Source organism: Cnephaeus nilssonii (assembly GCF_951640355.1).
Source record: "Cnephaeus nilssonii genome assembly, chromosome: 5".
Classification (NCBI taxonomy): domain Eukaryota; kingdom Metazoa; phylum Chordata; class Mammalia; order Chiroptera; family Vespertilionidae; genus Cnephaeus; species Cnephaeus nilssonii.
In genome coordinates, this window is record NC_137076.1 from 25,738,634 (window position 1) to 25,755,588 (window position 16,955).

The 16,955-nt window shown below is 46.0% G+C and overlaps 1 protein-coding gene across 1 annotated transcript in view; it reads left to right on the top strand.

The window, feature by feature from the left end:
* Positions 1-16,955, top strand: part of DNMT1 (DNA methyltransferase 1) — a gene marked incomplete at its 5' end in the record, with an annotated part of 29,064 nt that overhangs the window by 4,557 nt on the left and 7,552 nt on the right. Inside the window, 18 exons of the mRNA XM_079773058.1 lie at positions 106-199; positions 2,643-2,677; positions 3,020-3,065; positions 3,161-3,241; positions 3,318-3,427; positions 6,564-6,682; positions 6,975-7,067; positions 7,536-7,687; positions 7,846-8,033; positions 8,139-8,319; positions 10,073-10,170; positions 10,360-10,507; positions 11,552-11,667; positions 11,861-12,065; positions 12,141-12,274; positions 13,927-14,100; positions 14,288-14,509; positions 16,078-16,270. Coding sequence (XP_079629184.1) covers positions 106-199; positions 2,643-2,677; positions 3,020-3,065; positions 3,161-3,241; positions 3,318-3,427; positions 6,564-6,682; positions 6,975-7,067; positions 7,536-7,687; positions 7,846-8,033; positions 8,139-8,319; positions 10,073-10,170; positions 10,360-10,507; positions 11,552-11,667; positions 11,861-12,065; positions 12,141-12,274; positions 13,927-14,100; positions 14,288-14,509; positions 16,078-16,270 — 2,389 coding nt within the window. The remainder of the gene's footprint in view (positions 1-105; positions 200-2,642; positions 2,678-3,019; positions 3,066-3,160; positions 3,242-3,317; positions 3,428-6,563; positions 6,683-6,974; positions 7,068-7,535; positions 7,688-7,845; positions 8,034-8,138; positions 8,320-10,072; positions 10,171-10,359; positions 10,508-11,551; positions 11,668-11,860; positions 12,066-12,140; positions 12,275-13,926; positions 14,101-14,287; positions 14,510-16,077; positions 16,271-16,955) is intronic.

The window sequence follows — 16,955 nt, forward strand, 5'->3', positions numbered from 1 at the left end:
GGGAAGAATCTGTTTCCCAGATGTATTCTGAATAGTTTGCTTTTTCTTAGGGAGGCGTTGGTTTGTTTGATGCAAGCGGGCGATATGGTTAGTTTTTCTGAGCTAATACTCGGCATATATTTGTTTAATCAGCAGAGCTGCCAAACGGAAAACTGAAAAAGAATCACAGGATTCTGATGGAAAAGATGAGGATGAAAAGGTAAGACCCTGTTTTTTCACTGTTACCACATTTTATACATCCCATTGGCTGGAATGTTAAAGTGGCTTTTTAACAGTTGCTTTTTTTATGCTCTGGCTAGTGTGGCTCAGTTGGTTGAGCGTAGTCCCATGCACCAGAAGGTCATCAGTTCTAATCCTGGTCAGGACACATGCCTGGGTTGCAGGCGGCTAAATCCCTGGTCAGGGGCATATAGGAGGCAGCTACTCAGTGTTTCTCTCACACATGGATGTTTCTCTCTCTCTCTCTCTCTTTCTTTTTCTCTCTAAAATCAATGAAAACAAAATTTTTTAAAAATTGCTTTTTTGTTATGGAAATATTCAAACATACCAAAAGGTAGGCAGAATAGGGTAGGAAACACATTCTCAACCTTCAACAAATATCATCAAGAACTTTTTTGTTGATGTTTTGTTAATCCTCTTCCTGGGATATTTTTCCATTGATTTTTTTTTTCTTTTTTTAAGAGTGGAAGGGAAGTGGGAGGGGGTTGGGGGAGGTAGAAACATTGATCGGTTGCCTATTGCATGTGCCCCAACCAGGGATGGGGACTGAGTCTGCAACCCTGGTATGTGCCCTTGACCAGAATTGAACCCGGGACTCTTCAGTCCACTAGCTAACACTCTATCCACTGAGCCAAACCCACTAGGGTGGAAAGAACTCTTTTTAAACTTTGGCACAATCTCATCATCATAACACAATAATATTGAGGTGTAGTTTGTTCAAACCTCCCTGCTAGTCTTCCATAGGTTTTTTGTGGATTAAAAATATATATATACACACACACGTGTGTGTGTGTGTGTGTGTGTGTGTGTGTGTAAGTTTTTATTGCAGAGTGAGGAGAGAGAAAGAGAGAAACATTGATGAGAGAGAATCATTGGTCAGCTGCCTCTTACAGGCACCCTACTGGGATTGAGCCCACAACTTGAACATGTACCCTGATGGAATCAAACCCTGAACTCCTGATTCATGGGTCAATGCTCAGCCACTGAGGCACACAGCTGGGCTCCATTTTGTTTTTACAGTTTATTTGAATCAGGACACAAATAAAGTCTGTACAGTATATCTGGTTGATACTTGTCTCACCAAAGTTTCATCCCTCTCCTTTTACTTGTAATATGTGGAAGGAACCTGTTTATCTGTAGTTTCTGGGTTCTGGATTTAGCCCCTTGCACTCCTCTCGCATTTATTTAACATTTCCTCTAACTCTGCAGACTGATAGTTAGGTCCAGAGGCTTGACCGATGCTTGACCAGATGCAGGGCTTTTGTTGTTATCCAGAGGACTTGCATCACACCAGATGGCACAGTTTTCTTTTTATGGTGTTGAGATAGATCACTGGGCTCAGGTGCTGTGTGCCTGATCCATTAGAGTCCCCCTCAGTTTTTCAGCTAATGTTTTTAACAGTCATTGCTTAACCCCATTATTTCACCAGGAGTTGCAAAGTGCTGGTAGTCTTAATCCCATCATTCCTTCATTTTTGCAAAATAATTCTAGAAATACGTTTCCCCTTGTATTTGTCTGCTCAAGCTGCCATAACTACCACAATCTGGTTGGTGTAAACAAGACATTTTCTTCCATTCTGGAGGCTGGAAGTCTAAGACCAAAATGCTGGCAGGGTTAGTGTCTGGGGAAGCCTTTATTTCTGGCTTGCTGACAGTCACCTCACTGGGCCCTCATGTGGCCTTTCCCTGTGTGAGCACAGAGGGAGAGTGAGCTCTGGTGTCTCTTCCCCTTATAAGGACACCATTCCTGTTGGATTAGTACCTCACCACCCATACGCCTTCATTTAACTTAGTCACTTTCCTAAAAGCCCGTCTCCAAAGTCACATTTGGGGTTAGGGTTTCAATATATGAATTGGGGGTACAATTCAGTCCATAGCACCCCTCATCAGTTATTTTGAGTTACCACTTGTATAGGAAGCTAAGGGGTGTGTGTGTGTGTGTGTGTGTGTGTGTGTGTGTGTGTGTGTTTTAATCTCTTAAGTCTTTTAAGGAAGTCTTTGGTTATAAGGATTTTGATAAGACTACACACTGGAGGTGGCTCTCATCTCTCTGGTTCTTTGCCTTCTTCCCTACCTCTGACTAGGTTTTTTTTTTTAAAATGTTTTTATTGATTTTTAGATAGAGAGGAAGGGATAGTGAGAGAGACTGAGTAGGGGAGAGTGAGAGAGATAGAAACATCGATGGGCTGCCTCTTGCACGCCCCCGCTGCAGATCAAGCCTGCAACCAGGGCATGTGCCCTGACCAGGAATCGAACCAGTAACCTCTTGGTGCATGTGATGATGCTCAATTGCTCAATCCACTGAGCCACTCCAGCCAGACTTGACTAGGTTTTGTCATAACCACATATGTAAAATTCTTAACTCTGAAGCATTATGCAGATGTAAAAATACTTTCTTAGTCTTCACTCTGATTTTCCATTTAGGAGGAGAAGAGACGCAGATCGACATCCAAAGAACCGTAAGAACTTATTTTTGTCCTTATACGTAGCAGATAATAATTTAAAATAATTGTTCTAGAAAGGAAAAGAGGTTTTTAGTGACTTGCCAGACTAGCCTTAGCTTTAAATCTGATAGGTTGGGTCTGTGAGCAGAGGACCAAGACGTTCCAATTCTTCCCAGTGAGGCAGGTCCCCTTCGTGTGGTAAAGAGACACTTGTGACCTAGCACCTTGCCCCTTAGACAGCCTGGTAATCATCTGTGTCAGGTGGTTTAGGTATGACTTTGACAGTGGATTCTAATAGTTTCTCTTTTCAGTCATTTCAGAACTTATCTTGTGTTTTGTTTTGTTTTTCCCCCCCAGTGATGAGAAAAAAGTAGCTCAAACCAAAACAGCACTGTCTCCCAAGGTAAACATGCATCTGGGGATAAAACCGGTAGTACAACGCTAACGGGGGTGCTTAGAGCTGGCTCTCTGAGCACCGTTTATGTCATGCCCCCACAGACCCAGCTTCAAAAGTGCCTTCAGTGTGGACAATATCTGGATGACCCGGAACTAAAGTATGAACATCATCTCCCTAATGCAGTAAGTTCCAGCTCTATCTTCAGCTTTTTCTTTTCCTGTCTCTTATGCCTCTGCTTAATGGTCCAATGTCTCTCAGGTGGATGAGGTCCCGATGTTGACAAATGAAAGACTGTCCATCTTCGATGCCAATGAATCTGGCTTTGAGAGTTACGAATATTTTCCCCAAAACAGACTGACATGCTTCAGGTACTGATATGCTTCTTCATTGTGACAGGGCACTTCCCTAAAGATGCCTAAGTTCTTAATATCTCTAGCACCTTAGCTGCAACATTTCTCATGCTGCTAACACTAGATGGATAAAAGCCACAAAGCCCTGGTGGAAGTATTAGTAGATATTTGCTGGGGACTGGGTTTTTTTTGGGGGGGGGGGTATTAAAACTATACATGTTAAGTCTTCAGTTTGTATATATTCTGGAGGTCATTCATTCAAATGAGGGCCGACTTTGTGCTAGGTACTGCACTAAGTGTTATGAATATAGCACTTCAGATCCCTGCTTTTACAGAGGCAGAACAAAAGTTATGCCCATCAGGTAGTTAGGATGACAACACAAGTAAAAAGCATGGAAAGCAGAGAGTGGGTAGGAGAAAGAAGTTGTGTTTAGATGGTAGGGAGCCGTGGCCAGTGTGGTTCAATTGATGGAGCGTCCTGTGTACCAAAAGGTTGCGGGTTCGATTCCCATTCAGGGCACATACCCAGGTTGCCAGTTTGATCCTCAATCAGAATGCATTCAGGAGGCAACTGGTCAATGTTTCTCTCTCTTCTCTCTAAAAAATAAAGAATGGTGGGGAAATGACTTCAGCAAAGACACAGTGGCATAAGAGAACAGGCCAAGGGGATAACTAGGGAAAGACATCTCAGGAGGAGGGAATAGCGGGTACAAAGGCTCAGAGGTGGACATTGGTTGGCAATGGAAGACTCAAGTGATGAGGCCAGTGGGGCTAGGGGGAGGCCAGGCTGTGGAATGAGAGTTAGTGGGTGTAGGCAGGGACCAGGGGGCCGGGGAGAGGGCTAGATCATACAGGGCTTTGCAGGCTATGCTATTGACTCCAGGATTTTCTCTGACGATCCATGGTGTGTAGATTGTATCTTTGGCAAGGCTCAGACAAACCCTTGAGTGAACAGAATCCCCATGCTTTTCACCACCTTTCCATTTAGTCAGCTCCCTCTTGCTGAAGGTGCAGTTGCTTTGTGCAAAACAGGCTTCACTTTGTTTCTTCGTGGTAAGTGACTTGGCTGCAGTACCAGCCCATGTCTCTTTCAGGCCTAGGCACATGCTGCTTCTCCTCCTGAAGAAGTATCATAGGGGCAAGTGGATCACCTCGGTAATACCTATTGTAAGCCGCAAGTGGACGTCAGTTCTGGGAAGCCCTTTCTGACACCCTGGCCCCATAGCAGGTTGAGGGGTTCCTATGCCCTGGGACAAGACCCCAGTGTTCCTTCTGTGGCACTTCTCACACTCCCTGTGGTGGATTGGTTGTATGCCCTTCTCCCAGTACAATCAGGATTCTGATCCATTTTGGGATGCTGTTCATCTACCGGCGACCTCCAGGGCCTGGCCCAAACCTCTGCCTGATGGCACAACCAAATATGCTGTGTTGACGTAGCTGGCGTTCATGCCCTTGTGCCTTCCTGTAGCATTCCTCAGGCCAGAGGCTGGAAGAGGACTAGAAGCAGAAGCCAGGGCTGCTGGAGTCTCTTGGCTTCCTCCTCGAGACATGGTGTGCTGTAGATTCATTCCTGTATGGTTGGAGGGTAGCAGTAAAGACAAATTCCCCGGAGAAATGTGCCTTTTAGCATCAGGCCATCAAAGCCAGACTTGCCTGAGTTATTAAGGGACTCTGCTCACCTCTAGTTCTTGGGCTGAATGTGGTGGATGGAAACAAGTCAGGTGAGGTTCATCCTATAAACTAGTGGGTCCTGCCCCTGCCTAGGACTTGGCACTTCTTTGATGTCACGGCTACTGATACAGCCCAGGTGGCTGGGCTGTGGATCCTTGTTTGCTGTGGGTTTGCAATATGTGCCCTCCCTTGATATGTGTCCATCTTTCCCACTGGACTTCAAGTCTCAAGAGCAGGGCTGTTACTCATGTTGTCTCCCATGCCTGGCACATAGCAGAGGAGCTCAACTCAAGGTGTTCATTTCTATTTTTAAAAAGGTTTTGTGAGATTTCAAGATGAGGATTTCTGGCTTCCAAGCCCTTATGCTATGGGAGTGTGGTGGGAGATGGTCTCAGGAGACGTTACAGCTCCCATGTGGCCCAGCTTGGACTCAGAGATAGCGTGGCATCTCCAGTGTAGGAGCATAGTCCTTGAGGCCAGCATGAGCGGGTCCATAAGCAGAACCTCTGATTTATCCTGCTTAAGGAGGAACATTCTTCCAACTGCCAAGGAGTGTCTCCGGATGGTGGGACCATGGATGCCCTTAAACCTGAGCTTTACCCCTGGACAGAGGCAGAAACCCTTCTCATATCCCTGATGTACCTCACTTTATGACATTATACAATATGCTTTATTTTATTAAAGACTCATGTAACACAAAACTAACCATATAAGAAATATTTTCAGAGGTAAATCCATAGAAACAGAAAGCAATCTGTGGTTGGTGGGGGTGGAGAGGGATTAGGGAGTGACTGCTTAATGGGTATGAGGTTTTATTTTGTTCAATGAAAATGTTTTGGAGCTAGGTAGAGGTGGTCGCACAACTATGAGTGGAATGTGTTTAAGAGTGATGTTCGTTAGCATCATGCCAAGCGCGGGTGCAGTGAGTTGCTCTCTGAGATTTCTCATCATTCACTGTCTCACTGATCTCTTGGTGTTGCCTTTGCAGATACTTGTACTTTTTTTATCTTTTAATATGTTTTTATTGATATTAAAATATATTTGGAGGGGGAGAGAGTGAGAGAAACTTCAATGAGAGAGAATCATTGATTGGCTGCTTCCTGCACACACACACACACACACACACACACACCACCACCACCACCACCACCCCCTGAACCCCCCCCCACACTGGGGATCGAGCCAGCAACCGAGGTATGTGCCCTGACCAGGAATCCAACCATGACCTCCTGGTTCATAGGTTGACGCTCAACCACTGAGCCACACTGGCCGGGCTACTTGTACTCTCGATGCACTGGTGGGAGGATCAGGTAGAAGCTGTTTGGGTCAGAGAACACTGTACTCATCTAGTGATCTGGCCACCAGAAAGATAAGAGTCCAGAAATTGCAGATAGTCACTGTCACCTTGTGTCTGAACTTGACTCGGTGCTGCAGCTTGCCTTCACTGGTCAGCTGGCTAACACACTCTTTGTTGCCCGTCTAGTGTGTACTGTAAACGTGGTCACCTGTGCCCCATTGACACTGGTCTCATTGAGAAGGATGTTAAGCTCTACTTTTCTGGTTCAGCAAAACCGATATATGATGATGACCCATCTCCTGAAGGTAAGTGGAACATCCCTGCTTATGTTTGGGACAGATATTTTAAAAACAAACAACTTGCCTACAAAGCACTGTTCAGCTGGAATTTCTGCCTCTTAAAGTTAGGGCTTGCGGTCTCTGAACAGCTATAAGGAAATGCTCTCTGCCTCTGATGAGAACTGCCTGCCTCGGCTGATAAGGGATGTCAGCTCAGCTGGGTACTTAGAGTGCCACTTGGGCCTGCTGAGATTTTGATAGGAGTCATAGCTCTGAGTCCATGTCCTTTCAAGAAACTGTCCTCTTTTCCATCTCTTAGGTGGTGTTAATGGCAAAAACCTTGGCCCCATCACTGAATGGTGGATCACTGGCTTTGACGGAGGTGAAAAGGCTCTCATTGGCTTCAGCACCGGTAAGTATGTGGCTAACTGGACTGTTCTGGGTTATGAAAGGAGACTTTGCTTCTGTCCTCCCAGGGGCTTGGTTGGGCTTTGGGGCGTCTCAACAAGCTCACGTGAACACCACTAACCATGTGGTAATCATGTGGGATTCTGGGATGGCCTCTCATGTTAATTACAACTGGCCTTGGAATCAACCCTCTAGTTATACGAGTGGGTCATATTCTTGCAACTCAAACACAGACAAAATTTCAAAAGCCAGAGATGAGCAAAATGGAAACTCCTCAGCCAGTTCTCTAATCGGCTCAAATAGGCCACTTCTGAATGCACTCATAATTCTGATTGCACTTGACATTTGTGACATTTAGATATGGAATGACTTAGACTCCTCATAAGCTTCATAGACTCATCTCTGCTCTTCAGTCACCATAGCTGCCATCAGGTTCAAACTGCTTTCTAACAACATCTTCTGTTCACTGCAGCCTATGCGGAATACATTCTAATGGAGCCCAGCCCAGAGTACTCACCAATGTTCAGCTTGATGCAGGAGAAGATCTACATAAGTAAGATAGTCGTTGAGTTCCTGCAGAACAACCGTGATGCGACCTATGAAGACCTGATCAATAAGATTGAGGTATGGAGTTAGGTAATTTGTAATCTGGGACTTACACCTATTTATACGCAATATAGATATTGCTGGAAAATGCATGTCTAGAATTAGCAGAAACTTTTTTAGTTCGATTAGAATAGTTTTGCTTAAGCCTAAGAAACTTCTGATGTTATTTCTTAAAGACCACGGTTCCTCCTTCGGTGCTCAACCTGAATCGATTCACTGAGGATTCTCTCCTTCGACATGCTCAGTTTGTGGTGGAACAAGTAGAGAGTTACGATGCGGCTGGGGATAGTGATGAACTGCCCATCTTCTTGACCCCCTGCATGAGAGACTTGATCAAGTTGGTTGGGGTCACCCTAGGAAGAAGGTAAGGATGCAGCAGGAATAAAATTGAAGACCTGATTGCAGAGAAGGCAGAGTGTCCCATGCACTCTTCCCCAGCCTGCTAACATGATGGGAACCTTTCTCCCAGAAATGAAAAACGTCGAGCCATCAGTCATTCCACCAAGGAGAAGGACAAAGGCCCCACTAAAGCTACCACCACCAAGCTGGTCTACCAGATCTTCGACACTTTCTTCGCAGAACAAATCGAAAAGGATGACAGAGAAGACAAGGAGAATGCCTTCAAACGCCGGCGGTGTGGCGTCTGCGAGGTAACCTCACCTGGGCTGGGCTCACCATGTAATCTGAGCAACTCACTTTCTCTTTCTGGCTTGAGATGCTCACTGTTCAAATGTGACCCCTAGGACATAAGCTGGGAGGGAGTTGGTGATCTGGGGAGAATTGCATGCCTTGGAGAACAAATAGGTTGATAAGACAGCTGTTGAAATCGGTGTGCTCAGATGCTTTGCTGTTAATGCCCTGTCACTAACTCCGGAGCCTAGCCTGAGTGGTGTTGCTTTGCCTACATCTCATTGTGTCTGAAGGTCTCAGTGTGAGGGCAGAGAGAGTGCCTTCCTCCGAGGGGAAGACATCTCCCAGGAGCCTGCCTTGTCTTATTCCATAACTTTCCCGGAAGAGTGGGGGCTCTGTCAACTTAGATTAGAGATTTGAGCCTTAAAAGATTTCTTTGCCCGGCCAGTGTGGCTCAGTGGTTGAGCATTGACCTATGAACCAGGAGGTCACTGTTCGAATCCCGGTCAGGGCATATGTCCAAGTTGTAGGCTCAATCCCCAGTGTGGGCATGCAGGAAGCAGCCGATCAGTGGTTCTCTCTCATCAATGATGTTTCTCTCCTCTCTCTCTCTCTCTCTCTCTCTCCCTCTCTCCCCCCCCGCCCCGCCCTCCCTCCCTCCCCTCCTCTCTAAAATCAATTAAAAAAAATATATACACACACACACACAAACCTCTTTCTGTGAATTTTAAATATTTTAATCCCCCTAATCTTCTATGACCCAGAGATCGGATATATTTTGGTATCTGTTATTTGACTTGTTTTGGATGAAAACTTTGATGCAAAAATATAGCAGCTGCCGTTAGAACCGCCCTGTGTTCACACTGTCCACTGGATTCAGAGCCTTTATTTTCCTTTAGTGACAGCCCTTAACAGGAATTTGCACATCCTTACCATTTGTGTTTTGGTTTTACTTTTTTCATCTAGCACATGTATCTAAGCCTTAAAAAAATTTTTTTTAAATATACATAACTGGTATTTTTTGTAATCATGTTATGTAATGTAGATCTAGTTAATTTGTTTTGACTACTTCATCATGCTGCATTATATGACAGTCCCATCTTACCCCTCGATAATGTGCAACTTTTGATATTATAATAACTTTTGACATTATGATATAGCAGCATCCTTGAACGAGATTTCTGTGTCTTCCCCTATTTCTTTTTTTGTTAATCCTCGCCTGAGGATATATATTTTTTCCCATTGATTTTACTTATTTATTTATTTTTGGAAATGGAAAGGCACAGAGAGGGAAACATTGATGTGAGAGATGCACATTGATTGGTTGCCTCCTGCACACATCCCAAAGGGGGTGGGGGGCAGGGTTGAGCCTGCAACCGAGGTATGTGCCCTTGACCTGAATCAAACCCAAGACCCTCCAGTCTTCGGGCTGACGCTCTAACCACTGAGCACACTAGCTAGGGCTGCCCCTACTTTGAAGTAGAATTGCTGGGGTGTGGGTTCTATACTTTGATATAGAAAACTGCTCTCCAAGTGGTGCTACCAACTTAAAATCTGTGAGCAGAACCAGTTTCCCCACATGTTTCAACACCAACATAACCCCGCTTAACCTTTGCTAATCTGGGGGGTGTGACTGGTAGGTACCTTGTTCTTAACTCCCTCAGTTCCCTTACCTCTAAATGAGGCTAAATATAAAAGTTCTAAAATTGTAATTCATTAAAAACCTGGTTACCAATTGTTACTAATGGTCATTTGGCTTTTTAAATCTCTCAGGTTTGTCAGCAGCCCGACTGTGGAACGTGTAAAGCCTGTAAGGATATGGTTAAGTTTGGTGGTAGCGGCCGGAGCAAACAAGCCTGCCTAAAGAGGAGGTAGGCCTGGCGGGTGCTTGTCTGGTAGCTGAGGGCTGTGCGCGGTGTGGGTAACGGTGTTGAAATGTGCAGGACAGGCAGCAGTGCTTCATCTCGAATTGTCCCCAGGCCTGTCCTGTTATCTGACCCAAACAGCCCCAGGCAGTTTTACCTATAAAAAGGGCCTTGCTTATACAAGTGAGTTTGTAGGTGTCCCAATATGGCCATGAAGGAGGCAGATGACGATGAAGAAGAGGATGACGATATCCCAGAGATGCCGTCACCCAAAAAAATGCATCAGGGGAAGAAAAAGAAACAGAACAAGGACCGGATCTCTTGGGTTGGAGAAGCTGTTAAGGTAATCCTGCAGCAGGTTCTCCCGTCTTCTTACGGCCACCCTCCTGAGAAGCAAGTTGTTTCCTGGTGTCTCGCCACCAGGCCTCTTAAGAGCCTGAATCCTGTTCGATTGCCTCGTGAGAGGGCAAGGCCGGCTGCAAGGCCATGGTCCAGGCCCGTGGCCACACCCAAGAAATGCGTTTTTGTTTGTCTGCCCAAAGACTTGGTTTCCTTAAAGTTCCAAAATGGGTAATTGACACAGTTTAAGGGTGTCAGACTGCTTCCCCTTCAAAGCTTGTTTTGAAGAGTTGTCAGCATCTCTTGCCTGGGAGTGGATGTCTTTTGGGCACTAGCAAATCCCTTACTGGTCATTCTGTGGTTATCTCCCCATCTAAGGCTCAGTTCCTTTACCAAAGTTAGAAAGCGAATGTCCTAAGCACTGCTTTCTCGATGTTCATAAGAGAAAGACGGTTCATTCAGCAAGCGTGAGGCCTCCCTCTGCCGGGTGCCGCTTCAGGCCTGGATGTGACTCAGCCCCTGCCCTGTGGTGTTGATGCTTCAGGGCAGGAGGACAGACACATGTCCCGCTGGGCTGGTAGAGAGGGGGAGGGGGCCTGGGGCCCAGAGGCTTTCCTAAGGAGGTGACAGCTGAGCTGAGACCCAGAAGGTGGGAGAGGAACCGTCCATGAAGATGTGGGGAAGAACCAGGGCAGAGGCCCTGAGGTGGGAATCGGTTCTCCTTGTGGGAGAAGAGGAATAAGCCCTGTGTGGCGGAAAGGAATCAGGGATGGGGTGTGGCTTTAAGACCACAGTGAATAGTTGGGACTGGTGCTGTTAACATGGGATGATGGGCTCTGCTGCTGACTAGCCAGGGCAGAGCTGATAGTAGATAAACAGTAGGCGTGCTTCCAGCCTAGGGCGGGGGATGTTCTCTATAGGAGCCAGGGCAGTAGCCATGCCTTCTTAATGAAATCATTTTGGATTATGCCTTTATATTAACAAGAACACCATGCCTAGCATGGACCTTTAAACCCATCTCCACCTGAAATAAGCTCTTTGTTTTCAGACTGATGGCAAGAAGACTTACTATAAGAAGGTGTGCATTGACTCAGAAACCCTGAAAGTGGGGGACTGTGTGTCTGTTATTCCAGATGACTCTTCAAAACCACTGTACTTAGCAAGGTTTGTATATTTCTCTTTGCTTGACTTCAGCACAAACTTTCTCTTGAACAGGTAGGAAATGCCTGTTTGCAAGAATAGCAACAGCAGATCTTTGCTCGAGACTGAAACTAAAAAAAAAAGTTCCTCAAGTAAACTCAAAGCAGATCTGCCAGTGAAATTAGAACTTTCTTCCCTTCTGCTCTTCTGACACCAGGGTCACGGCGTTGTGGGAGGACAGCAGCCAAGGACCGATGTTTCATGCCCACTGGTTCTGTGCCGGCACAGACACGGTCCTGGGGGCCACATCGGACCCCCTGGAGCTGTTTCTGGTAGACGAGTGTGAAGACATGCAGCTGTCATACATTCACAGCAAGGTGACAGTCGTCTATAAAGCTCCATCGGAAAACTGGGCCATGGAGGTGAGTACCTAGCGTCCCTCATGTGCCCTCTCTCACTGTGGGGTCACGCCTGACACAGCATCCTTGTCCCCAAAGGGAGGCATGGATCCTGAGACCCTGATGGAAGAGGACAACGGGAAGACCTATTTCTACCAGCTGTGGTACGATCAAGACTACGCAAGATTTGAGTCCCCTCCAAAAACTGAACCAACTGAGGACAACAAGTACAAGTGAGTGCTAGTACTGGGCCCTGGTGTTGTCACCTTCTCAGGGAGGACACCATGCTTCTGTGTGAATCACTCTAGCTTTTCACATGTTTCCATCTGCTGGGTTTGCTTCCTGGACACTGTCTGATTGTTTTCCTTGTTAACCCAAGACCAACCTGGCTTTGAAAACTTGTTTTTTTTTAATCCTCACCCAAGGATTTTTTAAAAGTCATATTTTTAGAGAAGAAGGGAGGGAGAGAAGCATCGATTGGTTACCTCCTATAGGTGCTCTACTAGGGGGTGGAACCCACAACTTAGGTATGTGCCCTGACCGGGAACCTGCGACCTTTTTGGTGATGGGATGATGCTCCAACCAACTGAGCCACCGGTCAGGGCCCAGCGTGGCTTTGTTGTAGTGTCTTTAGGTGTATGGCTGGCCTGGGCACGGAGTTACCTTCATAAGAAGCTCTCTTGTCCAGGAGCAGGGTTTATCTTTTTTTAATAATATATTTTGATTTTTTTACAGAGAGGAAGGGAGAGGGATAGAGAGTTAGAAACATCGATGAGAGAGAAACATCGATCAGCTGCCTCCTGCACACCCCCTACTGGGGATGTGCCTGCAACCAAGGTACATGCCCTTGACTGGAATCGAACCTGGGACCCTTAAGTCCGCAGGCTGATGCTCTATCCACTGAGCCAAACCAGTTAGGGCAGGATTTATCTTTTCATTATCAGCCTTTTTGCATGTTCTTCAGTGTCTATACCACAGATTTCATGTGTTTTCTTCTGTTTCATAGGTATCTTCTAAGTGAGATCTTTGACTTCATTTTATTCTAACTGGTGGGTAACTGCTTTTAGGGAGTCTGCCTTTTTTTTTTTTTAAGTCCTCACCCGAGGATATTTTTTCCATTGATTTCTAGAGAATGGGAGGGAGGGAAGAGCGGGGGAGAGAGAAAACATTGACTTGGAGAGATATATCAATTGGTTACCTCCGGCACATGCCCCTACTGAGGCTGGGGAACCTGCAACCGAGGTACGTGCCCTTGACCAGGAATCCAACTGTGGCCCTTCGGTCCAAGGGCCAATGCTCTAACCTCTGAGAAAAACTGGCCTGGGCCTGATCTCCATTTTAAAGGCAGTCTCCAACTCTCTTTTAAGCAAAAATATTGAACTTTACCAAATACCTCTTCAGCCTTCATAGAGGTAACTAGAGGCCCAATGCACGAAATTCGTGCAAGGGGCTCCGCCCCCGCCCGCCGCGGCTTCGTCTGTCCCGAAGGACATCCAGTCTAATTAGAATATTATACTTTTATTATTATAGATAGCATTTGCCTGCTCTGATATTTTGAGTTCCTAACTGAACCACTCTGTATTCTCGCTTCTGGTTTATTTTTTACCATATTCCAAATTCTGTTTGTTAATGTCTTAGGGTTTTTAGAGCAAATACTCAAAAGTGGGATAGGCTTGATGTTTTCTTGTGTTGTATATATCCCTGGACTTTGGTCCCAAATAAGTGCTTTCAAAGTATGAGCATATAGTACAGGAAAGCCAGTTCCTTCAGGCATCTGCAGATGTTTTCTCTTGGTCACCAGAATCTCTGGGTTAAGCCAGCAGCTCTGTTGCAGTCATTACCTGCCATCTCAGGGCCTTTTCCCTTTTGTCCTTGGCTCCTTCAGATTCTGTGCCAGCTGTGCCCATCTGGTTGAAATGAAGCAGAAGGAAATTCCCAGGGTCCTGGAGCTGCTCGAGGACCTAGAGGACCGGGTTTTCTACAGCTCGGCCTCCAAGGATGGCATCCAGTACCGAGTGGGTGATGGCGTGTACCTTCTCCCCGAGGCCTTCACATTCAAGTGAGTGCCCCCTTTGCCCAGTTCAAGGCCAGGCTCCCTGGGCCGCTACAGAGTTGCTTTGGAATATCCCCACTCTGCACCCCTTGTACCAACTGTTGCCTGAGCCATTGTCACTGGTCAGTCATGCTGAACTACCTACTTTTTAAGGTTTAATGTTCAGTTATGTGTAATGTTTGCTATTCTGCAGCATTAAGCTGTCCAGTCCTGTGAAACGCCCACGGAAGGAGCCTGTGAATGAAGACCTGTATCCAGAGCACTACCGGAAATACTCGGACTACATCAAAGGCAGCAACCTGGATGCCCCTGAGCCGTACCGAATTGGCCGCATCAAAGAGATCTTCTGTGTCAAGAAGAACAATGGCAAGCCCAATGAGACAGACATCAAGATCAGACTGAACAAGTTCTACAGGTCGGTGGTGTCCTCTGCTCTCCCAGGAGGCAGCAGACTCTTCCAGAAAGTTCTGCCTGAAATGGATTATAATGTAGTACACAGTGATGTTTGAAGAGTTAGGTAGAGCCAGTGGTTATAGAGTGCCGGCCCTTGGACTAAAGGGTCCCTGGTTCGATTCCAGTCAAGGGCACCAGCAAGTACCTCGATTGCAGGCTCAATCCCTGGCCGCAATTGGGGCGCTTGTTGGAGGCAACCAATCAGTGTGTCTCGTGCATCAATATTTATCTCTCGATCTCTCCCCCTCCCTTCTACTCTCTAAAACTCAATGGAAAAAATAACCTGGGGTGATATAAAAAAAAGTTATGTAAAGGTAGATGTTTCTCCAAGTGTTTCTGATGATCTGATGAGTGCTGACAGCGATTCAAATTATATTTCATACCCTTGTGTTTAGACTTTATTTTAAAGCTGCTGAGTTCTCTCTCCAAAGAAATCCTTAAGCCTCAATTCAGAATGTGACAAAGGCAGAGGAAGAATGTCCTGGGCTCTGCCTGAGGCACCCCCAGAAAACCTAGAGTTCTGTTTATGGCCGTTCCACCCTCTCCTTGTCCCTCCCAACTCTATGCTTTTCCAAGGTCTTGGCTGCACCGAGTCTTTTTCTGGGACCCTAGTAATTTGTAGTAACTAGGAGTTAACCTGAAACTAAGACATAGAGATGTTATAACATTGCTTCACTTCTTGACTAATGTATATCAAAGACTTTCTGAAGTCCTTGTAATAATCACTTATAATGGGAAAGAAAGGAGAAGTCTGGATGTATAGGTGAGAAAAAGAAGCTCTAGACATCCTTTTTTAATAGGAGGCAGGCAGCCGTAGCCTTTTTAATTTTTTTTTTTTTTATTTTAGAGAGAAACATGGATGTGAGAGCAGAACCTCACACCCCCTACCAGGGATTGAGCCCACAATCCAGGCATGTGCCCTGACTGGGAATCGAACCAGAAAACTTGTTGCACAGGATGATACCCAACCGAGTTGGCTAGGGTGCAGCTGTAGTCTTGACCCAGGGCCATTCTGTTTGGGTTGCAGTGGAGAAATGAAGAACAAGCAAATGATTCAAACAACCGAACTCCCTTAAGGTTTAATGTTTAGTTATTCATAATGGTTAGCTTCTACACAGCATACAACTGTCCAGTTCAATGAAATGCCCACAGAAAGCATGTTTGTTGCAAAGAATTCCACTGTTTATAGTGTCTAGTGCCAACTAAGGATAGTTATCAAGCCGACCTGATTGGGGGTCATGGTCTTTACCCATGGATTCTTGGAGCATCCCCGGGAATGTGTTACCATTTAACTCATTGTCAGTTCACAGCAAAAGAGAATTGCTGCCCGGCTAGTGTGGCTCACAGGTGGTCGCTAGTTGATTCCCGGTCAGCACACATGCCCAGGTTGTGGGTTTGATCCCCAGTAGGGAGTGTGCAGGAGGCAGTTGATCAATGTTTCTCTCCCTTTGCCTTCCTCTCTATGAAATCAACAACAACAAAAATGTTTTTGTTTTAAAGAATTGCTAACAAAGACTCTTCTGCTCACAGGCCAGAGAACACACACAAATCCACTGCAGCAAGTTACCATACAGACATCAACCTGCTTTACTGGAGCGATGAGGAGGCCGTGGTGGACTTCAGTGACGTGCAGGGCCGCTGCACTGTGGAGTACGGGGAGGACCTGCCGGGGTGCTTGCAGGACTTCTCAGCTGGCGGCCCAGACCGCTTCTACTTCCTTGAGGTAATGCCTTGGGCTTCTGGGAGGGAGGGGTTTTGGGTCAAATTCACTGCCCCTGAGGAAGCAGTTTAATTATACATTCAAGTCTGAAACTTAACTTTTGGCTTTTTGTTTTTTCATTTATTTATTTTTTTAATAAGCCTTTATTTGAGCCAAATTGATAGCAATTGCTGGGAAGCAGAGATCTCAAATGCTTCTACATTTGGCTTTTTGAAAAGTACAATGAACCCTGGCTGGTGTGGTTCAGTTGGTCGGGTGTTCCATGCACCAAAAGATTTCTGGTTTGATTCCCAGTCAGGGCACATGCCCCATGCCCTGGTTTCAGGCTCAATCCCTGTTGGGGATTGTGCAGGAGGCAGCCGATCAATGTTTCACTCTCATGTTGATGTTTCTCTTCTTTCTCTCTCCCTTTCCCTTCCTCTAAAAATCAGTTTAAGAAAATACAAAAAGTACAATGATAAGAAGTATGGTATTTGAGTGTCCTAATGCAACTAAAATTTATTTGAAGGCCTCTTCCAGCTTGGCTAGTGCCTTAATGTGAGTTAGGGAAAGGGGCCCTTTCCCCCGGGGAGACACAGCCCTGCCCCTCAGTCCCTTCAGCTGTGTCTGTGTCCAGACCAGGACCACACGCCGTGCAGCTGGCCCTTGTTATTGAGAGAAGATCCAGGAGTTTGTTAAATGTCACCAA